This window comes from Macrobrachium nipponense, chromosome 22 (genome assembly GCF_015104395.2).
Source record: "Macrobrachium nipponense isolate FS-2020 chromosome 22, ASM1510439v2, whole genome shotgun sequence".
NCBI lineage: Eukaryota > Metazoa > Arthropoda > Malacostraca > Decapoda > Palaemonidae > Macrobrachium > Macrobrachium nipponense.
This window is the reverse complement of record NC_087213.1, coordinates 46534156-46555577: the sequence shown is the minus strand read 5'-3', so window position 1 is coordinate 46555577 and position 21422 is coordinate 46534156. Positions and strand designations below refer to the sequence as shown.

Here is a 21422-nt window from a genome sequence, read left to right as displayed (position 1 = left end):
CACTTTCCAACCTGAAGCTCCACGTACTCCTCCCTCTCAGTTTTCGTCATCCAAAGCTACTAAGATCTCGGGCTTTGTGAAAATGAAGAAGTCGCTTTCTATGAAGCAAGCTTTTCGCAAGGTCCATGATTGGAGGTGAAAAGAGGAAAGCGTCATGGCAAGACTTCTTTTGCTTTACCACCTTCAAGACTTTGTGGCAAAGCTGGTATGTGGTATGAGACGGGAGAAAACGTCGGAGTTAAGCTTCCAGCCTCGGCTCAAGGAGACTTTGGTAGTATTGTGGATGCCGCCAGAAGATCTTTTCTGTCTTCCTCTAAGGTCTCTTGGACGCATAGTGAGTTAGACTTTCACTTTAAAGGCCTCTTCAGGACACTAGAGGTCTTTAATTTTCTTGACTGGTGCCTAGGAGTTTTGGATGCCAGGTCCAGGAGTTCTGATTCCATCAGTCTGGGGGAGCTGTCCAGTGTATTGTCTTGCATGGACAAGGCCGTCAGGGATGGTTCTGAGGAATTGGCTGCTCATTTCAGCACGGGACTGCTTAAGAAGAGAGCACTTTTTTGCAATTTTACTGCAAAGTCGGGTCTCGCCAGCGCAAAAAGCGGATCTTCTTTTCGCTCCTTTCTCAGAACATCTCTTCCCCCAGTCTATGGTAAAGGACATAGCTGCCAGTCTCCAGGAGAAAGCAACCAAGACCTTCTGGCACAGTCTTCTAAGAAGCCTACAACTACTTCGTCTTCTGGGTCCTCTGCTTTGAAGAAATCGAAGCCCTTTCGATCTGCTTCTTCCTCGAAGCCAGCCCCTCGAGGAAAGTGGCTCTTTCAGAGGTAAGACTCCCGCTCCTTCCAAGAGCAAGAAGTGAGAGGGAAGTCCTTCAGCCACCGGTAGGAGCCAGACTTCTACATTTCGCGAGAGCCTGGGAAGAGAGAGGTGCCGACGCTTGGTCTCTGGACATCGTCAAGAAGGGGTACAGAATTCCTTTCCTGAAGTTGCCCCCGCTGTCTTCGACACCAAAGGATTTGTCTCCTTCGTATCAGGGAGAAAAGCAGAAAGTGCTTCACGATCTACTAGATCAAATGATCGAGAAGCAGGCGGTGGAACAGGTCTTCGACCGGAGTTCTCCGGGGTTTTACAACCGTCTGTTCCTAGTGCCGAAGCAGTCAGGGGGGTGGCGCCCCGTTCTGGATGTCAGCAGTCTAAATCGCTTCGTTACCAAGCAGAAGTTCAAGATGGAGACACCTCAATCCGTGCTTGCAGCCTTAAGACCGGGGGATTGGATGGTCTCTTTAGACCTTCAGGACGCATACTTTCACGTCCCCATCCATCCCGATCAAGAAAATACCTGCGTTTGTCCTGAAAGGGAAGGTTTTCCAATTCAGGGCACTCTGCTTCGGTCTCAGCACGGCGCCGATGGTGTTCACCGTTCTTATGAAGAACGTTGCGAGGTGGCTCCATCTTGCGGAAATAAGGATATCTCTCTACCTAGACGACTGGCTTATTCGAGCCTCATCGCAAGACCGGTGTCTGAAGGACCTTCACACGACTCTGTCGTTAGCGAGGTCCCTGGGACTTCTGGTGAATCTCGAAAAGTCGCATCTGACTCCTTCTCAATCCTTAGTCTATCTGGGGATTCAGATGGACTCAGTGGCTTTTCGGGCTTTTCCGTCCCAGGGGCGACAACTTCAATGCCTAGACAAAGTGTCAGCCTTTCTAGGGAAGGAAACATGCTCGGTGAGGGAATGGATGAGTCTGCTGGGGACCATTTCCTCACTGGAGAAGTTTGTTTCTCTGGGAAGGTTGCACCTCCGACCACTTCAGTTCTTCCTCTCAAGCAATTGGTCATGCAAACAGGATCTAGAAGAGGTCTTGTTTTTGACGGAAGAAGTGAAAAAGCGCCTCAAATGGTGGTTGGATCCAAAGAAGCTTGCGGAAGGACTTTCGCTCAAGCTTCGGAACCCCGACCTAGTGTTGTTCTCCGACGCGTCCTCCACGGGTTGGGGAGCAACACTGGGAGGGAGAGAAGTGTCAGGCACCTGGAGAGGGGAACAGGTGTCCTGGCACATCAATCTAAAAGAACTTTCAGCGGTTTTACCTTGCTCTAAGGTTCTTCCAAGAGGAAGTCTCCAACAAAGTGGTTCAGATAAACTCGGACAACACCACAGCCTTGGCATACCTCAGGAACGGGGGAACTCACTCTCCTTCTCTGTTCGCCATCGCGAAGAATATCCTGATTTGGGCGAAGTCGCAAACGTCACGATTCTGACAAGATTTGTGTCAGGCGTGGAAAACGTGCGAGCGGACCTTCTCAGTCGGCAAGGACAGCTTCTGCCGATGGAATGGACCCTTCATCAGGAAGTATGCCAGGCGTTATGGAAGCTGTGGGGACGTCCTCATGTGGACGTTTTCGCAACTTCCCGAACGAAGAGACTTCCGCTGTATTGCTCCCCAGTTCTGGACCCGGGAGCAGTGGCAGTAGACGCCCTACTGTGGAATTGGTCGGGACTAGACATTTACGCTTTTCCCCCATTCAAAATCCTCGGGGAAGTGATGAGGAAGTTCGCTGCATCAGAAGGAGCGAGGATGACCCTCATTGCCCCCTTCGGCCAGCGGGTCGACTGGTTCACGGAGGTGATGTCCTTCCTGGTAGACTTTCCAAGGACTCTGCCCCTAAGGAAAGATCTACTCAGACAGCCCCACTTCGAGAGGTACCACAAAAACCTCCCCGCTCTGAGTCTGACTGCGTTCAGACTATCAAGAAGTTGGCCAGAGCAAGGGGTTTTTCAAGACCTGTGGCAACGGCGATTGCCACCGCAAGGAGGCCCTCCTCAATCGCAGTTTACCAATCAAAGTGGGCTGTCTTTAGAAGTTGGTGCAGAAAGAAGGGCATTTCCTCCACCTCAACCTCTGTGAGCCAGATAGCAGATTTCCTTCTTCACCTTAGGAAAGAAGCGAAACTAGCCGTTCCCACGATTAAAGGCTACAGAAGCGTGCTTTCTGTGGTCTTCAGGCATAGAGGACTCGACTTAGCGAATGATAGAGACATTCATGATCTCATTAGATCATTTGAGACTGTGAAAGTTCTCCAACCGAAAGTACCATCGTGGAACTTAGACGTGGTACTTAAGTTTCTCATGTCGAGTCAATTTGAACCGCTCCATTTAGCCTCGCTTAGGAATCTTACTAAGAAGACCATTTTCCTAACCGCTCTGGCGACGGCGAAGAGGGTTAGCGAAATTCAAGTCATAAGCAAGCACATTGGGTTCAAGGATCATAGTGCAGTTTGTTCCTTAAGTCCTACGTTCTTAGCAAAGAACGAGAACCCTTCCAACCCTTGGCCGAGGACGTTCGAGATCAAAGGGTTGTCGGAGCTAGTGGGACCTGAAGCTGAGAGAGTCCTGTGTCCTGTCAGGGCTCTCAAGTTTTATTTGCAGAGAACCAGAGCATACAGAGGCTCTTCGGAGAACTTGTGGTGCTCTGAAAAAACCAGATCTTCTGATGCGAAGAACGCACTGGCGTTCTTCTTAAGAATTACGGTTAAGGAAGCCCATGAAAAGTGTAGTGAAAGTGACATGGAGCTTCTGAAAATGAAAGCCCACGAGTTGAGGGCTATTGCTACTTCGGTGGCTTTTCACAAAAATATGGCAATCAAAGATATTTTGGGCGCCACTTATTGGCGAAGCAATTCGGTGTTCGCTTCACACTACCTGCGGGAGGTGAAAGCAACATACGAACATTTTTACTCGCTCGGACCATACGTCGCTGCAGACACTGGGTTTTGGGGGCAGGAGGTAGCGCTCATCCTATCCTTTAATGGTTAGGAGAGTTTTTAACTTGTGTTATGGTTGTGGGGTTGACCGCCTGCGGCGGATCTCCCTTCCATTAGCTTAGTCTATGTGGAATACTTTGGTAGGCTACGCAGGTTTGGTTTGTTTTACTCGTTGCCCTCATTTGTATGGTCAATGGTCTAGTCACGTCGTGGTCTCGCCCCTGTTGACAGATCATCTGGAGTGCACCAGCTTTATAGGTCTCTACCTTGCTGGCAACTCTAGTAGCACAAGCAGACTTACGCGGCAGTAACCACGAAGTCAGCTATGCTAACAGGTAAGGAACCAAGATATCAATTATCTGCATATATATGTTTCCTAAAATCTTCTATTCTGTCTACTCCCACCACCAAAGGTGGGATTCAGCTATATATATATCTGACAGGTAAGTTTCATGAACAAAATGATATTGTAATGATACAATTAAGTTTGTTCATACTTACCTGGCAGATATATATAATCAAGTACCCACCCACCTCCCCTCAGGAGACAGTGGAAATAAAAATTATGAATAGAAAATGGGAATGGTTCCTGATACCCGCCTCCCAGCGGCGGGAATGGGTACTAACCACCTGACTCCCACTGCGTGTGTCGTAAATGTTTAAATTTCTGTCGGATTCGGAAAAATACAGCTATATATATATATCTGCCAGGTAAGTATGAACAAACTTAATTGTATCATTACAATATCATTTTTAACTGTCAAGTGTTACCAACGCTGCAGGTAAAATTTAGTCAAATGAGTTACCTGTGTTACCGTTGGCAACGCTGCTGCAAATACTGGCCACCAGAGGCCTGTCTCCTCAATTGTTTCTTGTTCGCCATGCTGTGCGGATAAATCCCACATCAGGTGAACTTTTGGTCATTTAGCCCGACCCCACTCAAAGAGTTTTCGTATTTGGGTACAGATTGCGACCTTGGACTGTTATTAACGTTTTTCTCCCGATTTGACTTTGGATAGCTACTTTGTACTCGCTATGGATAAGTTGGAATATAAACGTTGTCGCCATCTGCAAATGCCTCTGCTTCTGCTTCTGCTTCTACAGTTCGACGATCGAGTCTTCTACTGCTGGACATGTTGGTGCTCATCGGCTCTGCACGCCCTGGAAGCGTAGGATGAGTACTCTCACACATGATCGACGTTCTCTTTGTTATTTCGTGTAGGAAGGTTCAGTGTAATACCAGTCAGAGATGTTTTGTCTTGGTCAGGAGACAAGGAAACAGTGTTAGTTATACAAGAACTTAGTGGACAGGTTATCATCTAGTATGTTTAGCCTATTTCTAGCCTGACGAATAATTTAACCAAAATAGAGATAGTGGTAGTAGTAGTATAGTTGATTCTAATCGTTCTTTTTCAGCCCCCCTGCCTGTTCCAAAACAAGCCCTAACGGGTGCTTGGGGTAATGGAGAACTGCAAGCCTCCGAGTGGGTAAGTTCTGCCGGCCCCCCGGTGCGGAGCAGGCAGTGTTGGCAGGAATTTTCCCCTTCCCTCGATGCGTAAGTTCTCAGGATGATGAAAATTTAGGTCAGATACAGACGAGTAGGGATAATAGGCTGCTTAGTGTTCAGGGAGAGAAATGCAGGCTTCTTCGGGTCGGTTTTCTATTATAGTTAGTAGTTTATAGAGGGACAGTTTGTCTTTAGAGCCTCTTTGGGTTTTTCCTGCTTCGAGTTCCTTGCATCAGAAGCTTTCTAGGCCTTGGTCGGTTGTTCAGATCTGGTTTCGGGTCTGTTGGGTTCTGAAGGGTTGAATACTGCTCCTTCGTCTTAAAGGTTCCTTTCCTCTACATATACAATATGGTAATTGTTAATATCAATTATATTGACATTTAACATAGTCAATAATGGTACCTTGTGCCATATAATCAGATATCATAAAGAATGTGTACATTTCATTACTTTCCAAGAAATTCCCTCCATTGACGGAATTCGTTTGTATGACGTCTTCATCCGTTTAACAGACAAATTGCCGTCAGTAATTACATTATGCTTATGTCAATTACAGTTACAAAAATAATTACCAGTCGTATTATCAAATTACAGAGACCACTGAAATTAATATTAGGCCTAATAAAGAGTTACATTTAATTACCTTAAAAAATATAATTGATTACTTTTCAATTAAATTACAATTACACAGGCTTGTCGTCAAAACAGCACTGTTGTAAGGCGTGGCTTAGACAGTGATGCCGACTAGTCTGTTTCCTTTGCTCCAGATTCAACCATATCACTTGGTCTCGGATAATGTTTTTGTTCCTAGTTAGCATAAATGAATATCTGGATACTTAACTTATATGGAAAGAAGTCATATTGTTCGTCTTACGACGTAATTTAAGGCCAAAATTTGACTAATACGTCTCATTGGAAGCTAGTTTTTCCCTCAGGTTGATTCCATTCATTTACACTCGTTTTTATAGGTATTACGAGGCTTACTTTATTAATCTTTTTTCGGTGTGAAAACAACAATAAATGAGCTCTTTCATGATATTAGTTTTCTTTTACCATGGCTGCGTTTGAATTCATACAAAAGCTTGGGACTTTTATCCAGGTTACTAATGCACGTAATATTGCCATACCAGTTTCGGCTACATTTATAACGTGAATACAGTAATTACTGTTGCACGTGGGCGAATACAAACGGATGTTGCTATGGGATTCGATTACTGTCGCATGCGGATGAATACAATAGTGATGTTGCTATCTGATTCGATCGTATTAGGAACAAAATTCTCGTTTGGTTGTTCATAGCTGTATGCAGTTATACGAGTATATAGTACCATTAAGATAATACTTTTTAACTTAGAAAAGGGTGCAGATTTATGGTGGTGGAGATGTTAGACGATTGTAATTCTCTCTCTCTCTCTCGTACATCCCTGATTTCATATTCTCTATTCATCTTATTTTCCACCCTCTCCAAACACTTGATTCATTGTGCAACAGAGAGGCTTTTTCTTCCTGTTACACCTTTCAAACACTTTTCTGTCAATTTCCTTTCAGCGCTGAATGACCTCATAGGTCCCAATACTCGGCCTTTGGCCTAAATTCTATTTTAAATGAAACAATCTCGCTGTCTGACTGCACGCTGCTGCCTATGCCAGCTGCACGAGAGATATAGGAAGACTTATTTGCAATGTAGTGCTGATCTTAATTACTAACTCCATTGTAAAATTGAATTAATGCAAGTCAATTACAGTAGCTTGAATACGAACCTTATTCACGATCACGTCTTGAATAATTTCCTGATTTTCTAATGTTTGTCAGATTATCATGGGGAACAGAGTCGGTCTAGTTTGTCTCGCCCATTTTTTCGATATCGTCATATGCATCCAACTCATCGATCAAGCTTGGTAGAAGGTTTCGAGGCGAACCTTGAATTCTTCGTGGAGGAAACTCTGGCTTGCTGCTGTATCCACCCAAGACTTCTAGGGATTCAACGTGGACGAAGCTGATGCAGATTCAGAAAAAGTTGGCGATCCTGAAACTGTTTCGCTGCCATGCAACATAACGTCGTTCAAGAAGAGTTCTCTAGCAGCGGCAAGGAGGGGGAGGAGGACCCTATGACAATGGCAGAAATGAAGGATGTTCTAGCTACTTTTCATAAAGTGCAATTATTTGTAGAAAAGAAACACCCCGAAAAGGCTTACACAGGTTGTATGCTTGCGCAGTTCGATGACGTTTGCCTGAGTCGTTTCAGGAACATTTTGAAAAGCAGGCAGAAGCAATCTTCCTTGGATAGTTATTTTTTAAAGAGGCCTTTAGTAGTAAGCAAACAGGAAGGTCCAAGTGATACGAAAAAACAGAAAATTGAAAGTGGTGAAGAAATTGAAATTTGTTAAAAAACGTAAAGTAAGAAAGTAAAAAAAAAATTTAAATCAGAAAAAGGCAAAAGAAGCAAAAAAAAAAAAAAAAAAAAAAGTTTTTCGTAAAGTTAAGTGTTAATGTTTTCTGCCATTTGTTAAAGTGTTTTGTGAAGTTTAGTGTTAATGTTTTCTGCCATTTGTTAAAGTGTTTTGTAAAGTTTAGTGTTAATGTTTTCTGCCATTTTTTAATGTGTTTCGTAAAGTAAAGTGTTCATGTTTTCTGCCATTTGTCCTCCTCCTCTGTTGTCACTTTCGGACATCGCCTCACTCGAAAGGTAAGGTTCCACATTTTACTACATGTGTACGTACATGTGCGTACAGTATTTCTTGTACCCTTTACACTAATACACTTTATTTACAGGTCAGGCACAGTTACGTTAGGTATTGAATGGTCCAAATTGTTGTATTTCATTGTTTATTGGTCAACTTAGCTTTATTATAAAATTTACTGGGGTGTTTTTGTAGGGCTTGGAACGAATTAGGCAATTTACATGTAAAACGTAGTTCTAGATACGATAAAATCAGGTTACGAAGGCCGCTTCGGAACGGATTAATTTTGTATCCTGAGGTACTGTACATGAAAAACTAAACCCAGATATCTTACCTTTATTGAAGGTAAATATACGTAGTGTAAGAGCAGTTGCTGCTACTTTTAGTTTTTTAAGGAATTTGTCTCTGGAGGATGTAATTAATGCAGTTCAGTGGAATTGTAGTTCGGTTTTTGCTGCTCATCATCTTAAAGATGTAGAAATTGCGTTTGAAAACTGTAAAGCCCTTAACCCTCTAGTAATAGCAGATAAAGTCTTTTCCTGAACTGAAAGAAAGAGCAATCTTTTAGGCTCTTTATTTTAATCCCGGGTGTTGATTTTTTGGGAGCATGAATGTACATTTGTTGTACAGGAGCATACCTTTGTATCATAGGTATTTACTTTGTATTTAACTGTCATTTTTGGGGGCTTTCGGACCTAGGCACAGGGGTCCATCATGCCACTTCTATTCATTCTGACTGAAAATGAAGTAGTTTTTCTCCACAGGGCTGCTCTTGACTGCACACACATGAGAGCCTTGCACCCTGAAGGGAATCCACCTCCTGGCGGCAGTATTATCCAGGAAGGATTCCTGATCAGGTAAGAATGTTTTGAGTTTCATACAAGAAGCTCTTAGCTCACTTGGCTGAGCGGAATTTGTCTAGCTGCACTACCCACCATCCTTTATCTCAATGTGGGAATCAGCTAACTTTAACAGTAGGCAAGATTCATCTCAAATAATATAAATTTTCATGGAAAATTTATTATTTGGATACTTACTACTGTTTAAGTAGACCCCACCCAGCCTCCCCTCATTTACTGGGCCGTCAAGGAGAATTCTGACTAGAGCTAAAACATTCGAAAACACCTGGTGGAGAGCAGGTGAACTAGACAGTCTTCCGGGTCAGCCAAGTGATCGGTTTTTTCTTTTGTTTTAAATGCCGACTCGCCTATCGGAGTGGAGATATGAGCGATAACTTTAACAGTAGGTTATTGTTTTTTTGATACTTCACCCATGGCAAGGGCAACTGGTCTTGTGCTTTGAGAGCAATCTGAATTTTCTTAGGCTCCAAAGCTGCTACTTGAAAGTAGAGATGACTCGTGGCTATTCCGCTATGTCACTACAAGTCAAGATGAGCACCGACCAGCGGCAGTAAATACCTGCAGTAGTACCAGGTAAGGAAACAAGCATTTTATCAATACTTGTATCAAGCATTGGACTATCTATTTTCAGTTCATTTTCTTAACTGAATGGTTTGGAGTAGAGTATGTCCATGTATCTCACTGTGAATGTGGGATTCAGCTATGTAATTACTTGTTAAGTTACTTATATGAAAATGGTGGCTTTACTTGATGTAGTTCCCACACAATATACAAACCTCGGTCCTTTACAATGTAATATGTTTATGGGGTAGCTGGAACATGGCCATTAAAAGTCTTGAACAGGGTAGTTAGGCAGTAATACCACCTGGTAGGCAGGGAGACCTGGCTGCCCAGATGTAAGAATTCCATTTTGCTTTCGGCCATCTTCCAATGAAGATGTGTTTTTGTGAGCTCTTGCTGACTGCCGCTAATCGCAATTTTCTTAGAGGGATCATTCTTTTGTTTTAATATGTTTTGAATATACTGTGTTTGATATTAATAATTAATATACATGTACCCAATTTTTGTGATAGCTTTGCAAGCCACCTTACTCTGTGTGTAGCATTTTATCCTCAGGATGTCCCCAATAATGCCAAACCTACTCTACTGGTTTTGGACAAAGTTTTCCTGCACCTCTCTATAGTTGTAATGTAAATTATGTACTATTATTGAAAAAGGGTTTCTTTCCTGAGGGTAATAATTCTGTCTGGAATTCATTGGTTTAAATAAACATGTTAGTCAAAACTGCACCACATGTTACTTCCTTTCCTGCGTAACTGACATGGACTTAGAAAATGTTTCATGCATCTTTGAATTCTTTTTTCAAGTAAACTATGTGTACTACTGTTGTTGAAAGTTTCCTTCTTTTCTGAGGGTAATAATTCTGTCTTGAATTCGTTGCTTTAAATGTTAATCAAAACCACACCACGTGTTACGTACTTCCTTTCTATGGTAAATGATCAAGTGTCATTCTGAGCATTTCCGGGCAATGTTTCACAGAAATAAACTTTTGGCTCCTCATGTTAGTCACACATATATAACAGTTTATCAGTGTCTTGCCTGAAGTTTGACCATTTAGTTTTAGTCATCAGGTCACTCTAGCTCCTGGCTGACAGGATCCCCTTAACGGCTACAATAAGCCCAGGTGACTTTACAGCTTTTATGTTTCACAATGAAAAGTTTCTTAGAGTGTTCCAACACTACGAGATGTATAACACAAGCTTTCCACCTCCTCCTGGTACGAAACTCTTAACCAGAAATCTTCATTTATCTTTTTCTATGAATGGAGGACTGGGGGATTTGCACATATGATTGAATTCACTGTGTTAAAAGAAACGGTATTGTAAAGTCAAAAGCAATATTGATTTAAAAAAAAATATTGAATTTAATTTTTGCTGCAGCAATGTCTGATCAGTGCAGTCTGGCAATGAATAATCATAATTCAATGAACTGAACAGAGGAAAAATTAAATGAAAATTTTGATATTGCTATAACCTATGCTATATTACATCAACTTGTCTAGGGAAACCACAACAGCTTCTTCCATACTAACTTCATGAAAATTAGTAAATACCCGCAGTGATAATGAGTGGAGTTGTTCTCATATGGGGTATACTCAGTTTTCAAGTTTAAAATCTGTTTCCACTGCCCATGATTTATAAATGTACTAGTTTTTAATAATAAATATTCCTTTGCATTTTGAAATTATGACAAAAGTGTCTCGATTTCCTCGATAAATAGGCCATAAAGTAAAAATATTACATCATTAAAAGGCTAACTCTGCAAGCTAACATGCTTATGGCAACTATGCATAATCTACAAATAACAAAGTTAACCTCATGCACAATGTGAAAGGTATTCATTCTTCAGTGGAACCGAAAGTATTACAACACTATATCTAATAATGAAAAAAAAAATCATAAATTTAAAGTCAATACAACTACAGTCCTGCCTGATAGTAAATATAACGTATCTCAACAAGTCGGCCAGAAGCACACAGAACACTACAAAGTAACCAGAAAGATAGTTCCTGCCTTGACCAACTCAAATACTTGTCATGTTCCACCGAGTTCAAATGCATTTAAAAAAGTAGAGATGCAAAACTAAAGTGCTCAGCTGTGTTTTTAACTAAACTTACCTCCACCTGCTTTCATATTTCTGCCTGTTGTCCCCAAGAAAAAATGGAAAACAAAAATATGTTTGAAGCAGAGATTTTACGTTGGGTTCATTCAACAACAAAAGTTATGGCAAAGTAAAATTTCAATGTACACCAATAAAAATGCCACACCAAAGAATAAAAATTGTAGCAATGAGTCATTCAAGTATTTTTGTTAAGGATAAATTAAAATTAAAAACTGCAAGCAGAGATAAAAATTAATTTGAGCTGATGTTATAAAAAAACAATGGTCAGTATGGCGCTTTCCAGACTATTCATCAGTTCTAAGCAAAATTATTGTTAAAAGTTACAAAAATATTAACAGCTCCAGTTCAGCTACCTCAACTGATGAAGTGTAGATGCTTTTGCAAAATTCAAAACACACAATGTCATGGAGTTGATCATTTACAAACTAGAAACGTGCATGGAGTTTGGATTTCAAAATAGTGTAAAGGCTTCATTTCAGTTATCAATACCTGTAACCTGCTCAATTATAAAATTAAAATATCGTGTTAACCTTTCATTTTGTACATTAAATGCATTTACTTGTATTCTAAAGCATATCAATACAGTAAATAATGTATAAACTTAACGAAGTTTGTTTCAAATAATACATTTTACTTTTTAAAACTGATCAATTATAGGGTATTCTTTGTCCATGAAAGTTTACATCACTTTAGCAATGCTTGTTCTATATCTACAGTTAAATGTAATAGGATGATACAATTAAACCTTGATTTTGTCGATAAGAGTAATAAACAATCGGCTAATTCTGTACGTCTTTTCTTTTCTCAAAACCAATGAGCTTTTCAATTATGTTACATATCTTTGATATCCTTTGACTAACACTATTTTCCTTCCATTCTAGCGAATCAACTTCTGAGGTACAGGGATTACAACCATCAAAAAATCATACAGAAAAAAAAAAAATTTCATCCAATTGCAGACCCTATGAATTTACTAACGTCTTTACATCTGGTCAGACTGAGCAATGATCTGGAGATGTAACAAGCAAAACTGTAATTGAAAAATGGGTGAAGCCTCCCTGAACTTGAGGTAGCCCTTAGAAAAGTTTTCATTTTGTCTGTCTAGAGACCACAGATGTTCACGAATATGAACAGAAGGAAGGAAGGACGTAAGAAGAATTAAGACAATGTTTCACATTTAAATGCAAACAAAAATCACATTTTATGCACCACCAAAGCTGCTTGTGAAGGAGACAATTTACTCGTGAGCTGCCATGCCCATCTAACTATAAATTACTACAGTATATAGCCTAGTATCATAGCTTGTTTCTATTTTGACTTGAAACACACACAGGGAATACGAAACGACCATAACTGTGTGTGCTGTATTTTTTTTTAAACAATATTAAATGAAATTCACTTCGGTGACAAGAATAAGAGCGCAAAAGTTTATCTGGTAGGAGTGGACAAATATCAGTTGGGGTATCTAGCAGTACAATTGACTCCTCTATAACTATAGTTTACAGATATGCATAAAATACTGCTCCATTCAGTAAAAAAAAAAAAAAATAGTAGTACCACCCTACATAGAAAAAGACATGTTTAGAATGGTACTCTGCTTGATATTTTCTGAATAATTACATTTTTCAATCAGTGACTTTATAATCAAACTTATTCCTATAACTATATACATCTTACTGAACATTATTTGTAGGGAAAATAATGAAAAAATAATTAAGTCAAGGCAGTGGATTCAGGGGAAACTTCATTTGGGTTTATGATTGTACCTCATTGCTATCATAATGCCAAGAGTTTTATTAAAATCGTCTCTTACTGCTGCTCTAAGATGCATGCCGGAACATACCCCTTCGTTCATCTTGTTTAATTGTAACATACATAACTTCCTTGAAAATCAATAATCTAATTTTGTAATAACTTAAGTGTTCCCGTGCTTATATCACTGATGTATTAAAGTTTCTTCAAGATTTCAATTCCGCTGCTAAAGAGAAGTAAATTTGTAAATAGCAGAGCCAGAAGGAATATGCACGTACAAATTGTTCTTTTATTACTTCAAGACATTATTTATTGGCAGTTAAAATGTGCCAGTAATCAAAGCTCAAATTGTCTTCTTTATGTTCATCCTCTGCTCTTGTGACACCCTTAGTACTCAAAGGAAAAAATTTCCTCCGCACTTGAATTGCGACTTTAATGTTTATGCCTCATATGTAAATATACAACACTGGTAATTTTCCAAGGGCTTTTATCCAGCCCTAGTGTGGTTTTACTTCAGTAATTCAGCCATGATGTACTTACATGGACTTAATTGAAAGCAGAAGTAGGGACATTTGGTGATACATTTAAAGGTATCCTATCCTATTGAGATGCTACAACTTATTTTGTTTATCACTTTTTAGTATTACGGATTTATTTCCAATAGGATATGGCAAAGACAAAGTAATCAATGCAACATCAAATTACATTGACAACAATTACGGCAACTCAAGAGCCAAACTTGTGACAATGGATTACCTGTAAAAGCATTGCTAACTGGTGGGTTGGCTACTGAAACAACTGTATATTCAGTAGTATAGTACATGGGCAACGTTTCCAGAGCTAAGGCTCTGCAATTTTAAGTTAAATCCTAGCTTCATTAAGGTGTGTAACCATCTTGCCTATTTATCTGAGGATTAAAGATTCAAATACAGTCTAAATCAAAGCGAGAAGTCAAGAAAAAGTGATTCCCTCCAACCCTACAAGGTGATAATTTAAAATGTTTCACTACTGCTTCGAGCGTAGGCTCTCATTCAGTAGGGATGCCCTGACAAAGCATATGCTTGATAGGAACTGTTGTAAGGACTGGCTCCTCGTCAAAGTCAATCTTATTTTCCATGTTTAGGTCATTATAATTAGCGAAAGAACAATCTGTCTCTGTCTCACCAGATGAAACGGCATCAATAAAATCAATTGGTCTTGAAATTGTAAGAATGTGTCAGAGTTTGATTAAATTTTCATCAGTAAAGATGCAGCGCAAAAGAACAATAAAAAAATGAGTCAAATGAAAGCTTCTAACACTATTTACTACCCTGCATAACACATATATAGGTTTTATAGTTATGGATAATAACTGCATGCTTAATGAGTAAAGACAAGGGAAACACTGAAATCTTGCATAAAATAAAAAGATCAAATGGCAATATTCTTTGATTTACACTGCATCCAAAATTTTTCGTTTGCATTTGCAATTACCGCGTTCCTGGGTTATTTTGAATATAATTCTGAAGACTAAACAATCCTACAAAATTGACTGTATTGTCAACACATTAATATGAATGAAATAATAGGTAGGTACTATAGGTCATGTGATGAACAGCGTCCTAAGACAACAACACGGATAATTATGAAAGTATGGAATAATACGCTGAATGTTAGGCTCCACGAGCAAATGCATTATAAACTCCATAAGGAATATTCCATAAAAGAGCTTACGCCAAGTTCTAGGCCCAGGGTGGTCCTGTCCCGTGACGATTTAGAAGTCTAAGTGGTTTTAGTGTTATCCAATGATAGCCGATTAGAAATAAATCTTGATTTCCTTTTAAAAATGCTTTCATCAATACTCGTACAGTATTGCACTGAAATAAGTTCAAAATTAGCGTAAAATACAAGCAAATAGTGACAGCACACAGCTCACTTGTGTTCAAAGGAAATGTAAAGGAACCAGCTTTAATCTCTTCATAGTAGTAGGTCAGGAATTGTACTAATATTCAAGCCTTTTTGTTTTTCACAAAAGGCAGCGATATTCGATACTGAGGAAAATATAAATTTCTAAAAGCAATACTCTGACGAAATGATTTGGTCATAAACGATTTCCCATAAGCTTGCAAAGGCAATCACAGAAGTTATAACACATTTTTGTACACACTACTATGTGATGCATGGAGGGAATGAAAATAAAATATTTAACTGTACTAGAATGCAGTAAAAACTGTTTCATCAAAGAATAAGGTGAAGTCAAGTTCTGTCTTCGCCGCCTATCGTAACTTGAATGCTTTTTCCTGCCACCAAGAACTTCGTGGATAAGTTTTCTACCTCTCGTCCAGGCGCACAAAACGAAAATTAAAAGCAGATTTCTTAACCGATGTTTGGATGAACGAGTCATGCCGAAGTCACTCACTAACAGACACTTGGATCTTCTGGCAACAACTCCATTTGAGGACTACCATAGTGGGATTTTAAAGAAACATCGATATTTGTAAACTGGATGTAAATGCTTGTATAAAAAAAAACTCGGATATGATGTGAAGAATTTCAACAATGTATGCCTCACAGAGTGGAAAAATGTATTGTACGACCTTTGTTATAATAAAATGAGACTTCAGTGTAATAAATTAATATTATGTAGATAGAGAGCTAAATAACTTGGTAATTTTGAATTGGTATGTAATTAATATACAAAAACTTCTGAAAACATAACTATTTCAGCTCTTAAGTTATGGTTTGGATTTTTTTGTCAACAATAATATTGATTGGTTGGAAATAGGAAATGCCTTTTTTCAACTGGAAAAGTATAGCAACACCCCTACTGACAAACTGGATATGTGTAAGGGTATGATGTATGGAATTGCTGGACTGGGTAAATCACCTATTATTCGAAATAGATTCTTTGAAACGCACAAGAAAATAGTGAATGACGAAATTCTCCACGTTACCAAAGGAGATATATTCCTGGTTATACTAGATAAAACTGGATATGACAGACCAATGTACGAACTGTTAAATGATCATACTATCTAAACTCAGCTGAGAAACAATACTTTGGAGAATGATAATGTTCTGTTGAACAAGAATATTAAGAAACTCCTGCATAGCCATAAGAATTTAAAAAATCAAAAAAATCTCTTAACTATTTGTCCAGCTTCTCATTTGTATGGTAGTATAGAGACTAGCTCAAAAAGAAGGTGATCCAGGAAGACCTACTTTAAGCTGTTGGTTCTTTTGCATACAAACTATCAAAATGACTGGCTGGAATACTCACACCACTAGTGGGCACTGTTTCTGGATGTTCTCTTGAAAATAATGTAGATTTTATCAGTCGTCTTAAGGATTTCAACCCAGAATTATGACTTTGTAATGGTGAGTTTCGACGTTATTTCTCTCTTTACAAAGATGCCAATAGATGTGTTCATACTGCCACACAAAACTTTATAGAACTTATAAAATTGTGTATGAAAGGTTGCAAGCTTACTTTTAATGGTAATTATTATGAGCAGAAATTGGGTATGGCCATGGGAATTCCTCTTATCTCCTGTACTTAGCAGTCTACATGTGGAGATATTTTTTTAGAGGAAATATTTACCGAAGTTATAGCCAAGAAGTGTGTTATGGATACGATATGTGGATGACATCTTTTGTTCATGGTCAGTAAAAAGGAACGTACAATACTTTCTCAGTGGATTAAGTGCACTAGTACCCTTCACAAAGTTCACCCTTTACAGAAAATTGCCATTTTCAGATGTGTTGGTACACTTTTATTCTAACCATCCATTTAAAACGAAGACTGCTGTTTTTTTTCTGCTATGTTCTTCAGGGCACTGCTGGTCAGCAGCCCGTAATTTTGATTAAGAACTTGACAAGATACGTGAAATTGCTGGCAATTTGATGTATCCAATCAGTTTTATTGAAAACACCTTTTATAAAGCAAGAAAAACGTTTTATGGATTGACGAAAACTGAAAAGTTCGAAAACAAAAATCTGTTAGTGCTTCCTTTTTATGCTTGTTTTAATGACATCCCTAGACAAGTCAAGCCACTCGGTATTAATGTTGTGTTTAAAACGCTAGAAACTATTAGAAACATAACGATTAGAAATTCAATGGGAAATGGAATAAGCTGTACTTAGAAGATTCCATTGTAAACAATGTAATTAAACGTTACGTTGTACAAAGTGGGAAGACGCTGGCTGTTCGATTAAAACAATACAAATATAGTGTAAGAACTGTATTATGTCAGAGGTACTATTTGTACGCATGAATAATAGTAATCACGGTATTAACTGGACAGACTTGAAGGAAAATAAGTTTTGCAAAGATCTAGTGAAAAGATATTGAGAAGAATCCTGTATAATTCAACAAAACTGAGACAATTGATTAACTACCAGCCTAGGTTTATATAAAGTTAATGAAATTTCAACGAAGGGTAGTTTAAAACAAGTAGGCTATTAAGCATTAGCACTCTACGGTAATTGATAGCAGTGTTTGTCTTTTTAGTATCGTTTGTCTTGCCACGAAGTCTTCTTGTGACTGTATTTGTTTTCTTGGCACTTGTACCTGAACCCTGATGAGGTGTAGAAATACATGAAAGCGCTTTGTTCAAGTCATTCTTTTCACCCCTCTCCTGGCTATGTATGTACTATGTATAGTATATATATGTATGCACACACACATATGTATGTATATATATGCACACACACACAAGATTATTTACGATCGATATATATATATAGATAATATATATATATAATAGTATAATATTATACCAATATATTATATCTATTAGGATGAACACATCATACCTACAGCCAAAGCACTTAGTGTTGCGACTGGGCTTTAGTCTACATACGAATATATATATATATATATATATATATATATATCATATATGATATATATATATATATATATATATATATATATATATATATATATATATATACACACATATATCATATTTATATATATCTATATATATATATACATATATATATATATTATATATATATATGATATATATATATATTATATATATATATATATATTTATTCAAATTTCAGCTTCTAGAAACAAAATTTTAATATATCGGACATAATTCTTCACTTTTTAAAATAATGATTTTCCTCACTGTAGAACTTATTGTCTTGAAGCATATTTAAGCAGTGTGATGTACCTAAAAATTCATATACTGCGCAGGAAAGTTAAGCTTTTATATGGGAAAGATGGTAACCACGTTAAAGAGACCATACATTTGCACCTATAAGTACACGAGAATTACCTGCAAAGTTGATATCCACAATCTAAAGGTTGTTTGTAAAACGAAGGTATTTAATACAGAATGTCACTAAAAATTACTCACTGTCTTTTCTTTGGATGATGTCGGACCACATGAAGAATTCGACCTGGTGGATATAATGGCTGATGAACAGTTAAAGCAATGGATGAGTCTGATGGATGAGATGCATGATCTCTCATGGCTGCGCGCGTGGTTGAAAATTCTTCCGCTTCCCCTCCGCTGTCTTCCCAAGCACCACAACATCGCACAGACGAGGTTATAATCTTCCACTGCATGAATAAAATACACAACTTCAAAGAAAATCTCCAAAACTATAATTTTATTTTGCTAAAACTACCAAGGACAATCAAAAGTTAATGTCATCGTTTTTTGAAAACTTTCAAGGCTTCACCTCATAGAGAAAATCAACATATTTAGCTAGCTACAGACACAAGTTACATGAAAGTACACCATCAAACCGCACTGAAGCGCAGCTCTAGGTAGCATAAGATACGAAAATTCGCTGTACGGTAAGTATCTTCCATACCTTCGGATCTCGTGATCTCTGAATAGCATTGATTAAATCTGCCCTCATGGCCTCCATCTGGTTGAGACCAATACGAGGAACGACATCTTTACCAACGACAACTGAAGTGATGAAAGCTCTTGTATATTCTGCTGCTGGCATACTGTTTTGGAGAGAAACCTATTACAAAACTGATATTAAAAATAATCTTTGCATCGATTTACCAAGATTCACTTCGCAACAGAAATATTACTCTTTACTACCAGTGTTATTAGCAAATTGAACCTAATTATTCTCAAATACATTGAGTTACCCACCTGAGAAGACCACCAGGAGGAGAATATGCAAAACAGCTCAGGTTTGGGTGATCTTGCTTCAATAAGATAGCAAGGATGGCAGCAGTTCCTGCTCCAAGGGAGTGACCAACTAGCACCAAATCGTATAGCTGAGTCCCACGAGTGGTATCAAAACTAAATGCCCTCGCTAGGATGCGGTCGTCCCTCAGCTTCCGTCGGATATACTCAGCTGCTGAGACCATGCCCTACGCAAAAGCAATTCTTAAATTGGTAACATATTTCAGGTTACACCAAATATAATAGTAATATAACTTGAAAAATTAAGAACAATTATTATTAATAATAAATAGTAAAATAGATAAGTGTATAAGATTGACAGTACATTAAATAGAAAAAGTTACTTTTGGGCCCGAAGCAGAATTCAGCTACTTAGGTGAAAAAAGATCAGTATTCTCATCTGGAATATTGTTCTCATGACAGACAATTTCACATATTTAAAATCATGTCATCACACTAGTTTCCACTTATTCTAAAATGGAGAAAGACGCTTATTCCAATGAGCTCTCATCCAGACCACCGGCCGTGGCTTACCTTTACTTTCAGTTGGCCAAATCTTTAAGTAAGAACCACTGAGGCTACTGAGAAAGCCATAAAAGCAAGGATTAAAGCTTGAAGAGCATAGAATGGCATAATAACGAGAGAAATGCTAGAAAAATGTAATATGGAATGAGTAAGAGTTGAGTTGAAATGGAAATTGACAGTAAAAGTTTTGAAAGGTGTAACAGGAGGAAACCTCGCAGTTGCACTATGGATTAAGTGTTGGGAGAGGTTGGAAAGTCAGATGAAGAGAGAGAATGAAAGGAATTACAGTAAAAGGAACGGAAGTGGTTGCAGCTAGGGCCCGAAGGCACGCTACAAAGAACTTTGAGTAATGCCTACAGTGCACCGCATGAGGTCCACTGACGGCACTACTCCCTAGGGGGGGGGGAGAGGATGAGTAAGTGGTTTACTTGTGGAAAATATTCGCTTCTGATACCCAGTCAAGGGAACGAAAAATAAACTTTCTGCTGTGGATTGTACTGTATCTTTCCAACACTGCCAAATGACCAAAACTTAACCCATCGTGGGGCCAAAGCACTCCATCTCTTGGCACCAAGGGGTTGGTTGGTTGGTTTTATAAAGTTTAGGGGTAACACCAAGCACTGGGGCAGCAGAGGCCATTCAGCGTTTACTGTATAACTATGAAATTATAAGATGCGTTATACTATATAAAACATGTTTATTTATTTGAGATAATTTACTATATTTTAAAGTGGGGGATTTTCTCCCAATAGTTCTTTAAGTGGCATATTTGAATCTTCCTTTTCTTTCGAATTTATGGCATTCCATCAATTTGTTTGTTGTTTGTATGGTGATTTTAGGTTGCATGGAACCAGTGGTTATTCAGCAACGGGACCAACGGCTTTACGCGACTTCGGAACCACGTCGAGAGTGAAACTTCTATCACCAGAAATACACATCTCTAACAACTCAATGGAATGCCCGAGAATCGAACTTGCGGCCACCGAGTTGGCGGGCCAAGAACATACCGATCACGCCACTGAGGCGCTGGCATTCCGTCAGCAGATGACGGACTGTGACCCGAGTACGACAATGGTCACAATAAGGGGCCTGTCTTTCCTCGCCTTGCAACATCAAGTGTTTATGTGTTAAGCATGTATGTCCTATTATTAATCTTATTAATATGAAATCTTCCCTTCTTTGACATTGTTGTCTATTCTAAGATTTTACAGAACATTTCATATGATTTAATGGCACCAAGGGGGAAATAAAAAAGGACTTTCAATGTATTGTCGAATATTTACTAAGACGCTCCATAGCAAGTCACAACAAAATATACGATGAGCGAGACGAAAACATTCCAATGTGGGTCAGTATATCTTATCTAAAAATTGATGGAAGGAGGGTTCAAGTCAGGCGTTGATCAATTTCTCTAGAACAAAGTGCAAAGAAAATAAAGGAACAAACCAAAGTTTCTTCAGTGTCAGCTCTTCTGAACAGAATGGAATACATGGGTAACTCGAGAGC

At 38.7% G+C, this 21422-nt stretch overlaps 1 protein-coding gene across 1 annotated transcript in view; it reads right to left on the bottom strand.

The window, feature by feature from the left end:
• LOC135198624 (diacylglycerol lipase-alpha-like) overlaps nucleotides 1–21422 on the bottom strand; it is a 273416-nt gene that overhangs the window by 82572 nt on the left and 169422 nt on the right. Inside the window, exons 9-11 of the mRNA XM_064226381.1 lie at nucleotides 19356–19579; nucleotides 19060–19201; nucleotides 18597–18802 (exon numbers count right to left, since the gene is read on the bottom strand). Of these exons, the coding sequence (XP_064082451.1) occupies nucleotides 18597–18802; nucleotides 19060–19201; nucleotides 19356–19579 (572 nt within the window). The remainder of the gene's footprint in view (nucleotides 1–18596; nucleotides 18803–19059; nucleotides 19202–19355; nucleotides 19580–21422) is intronic.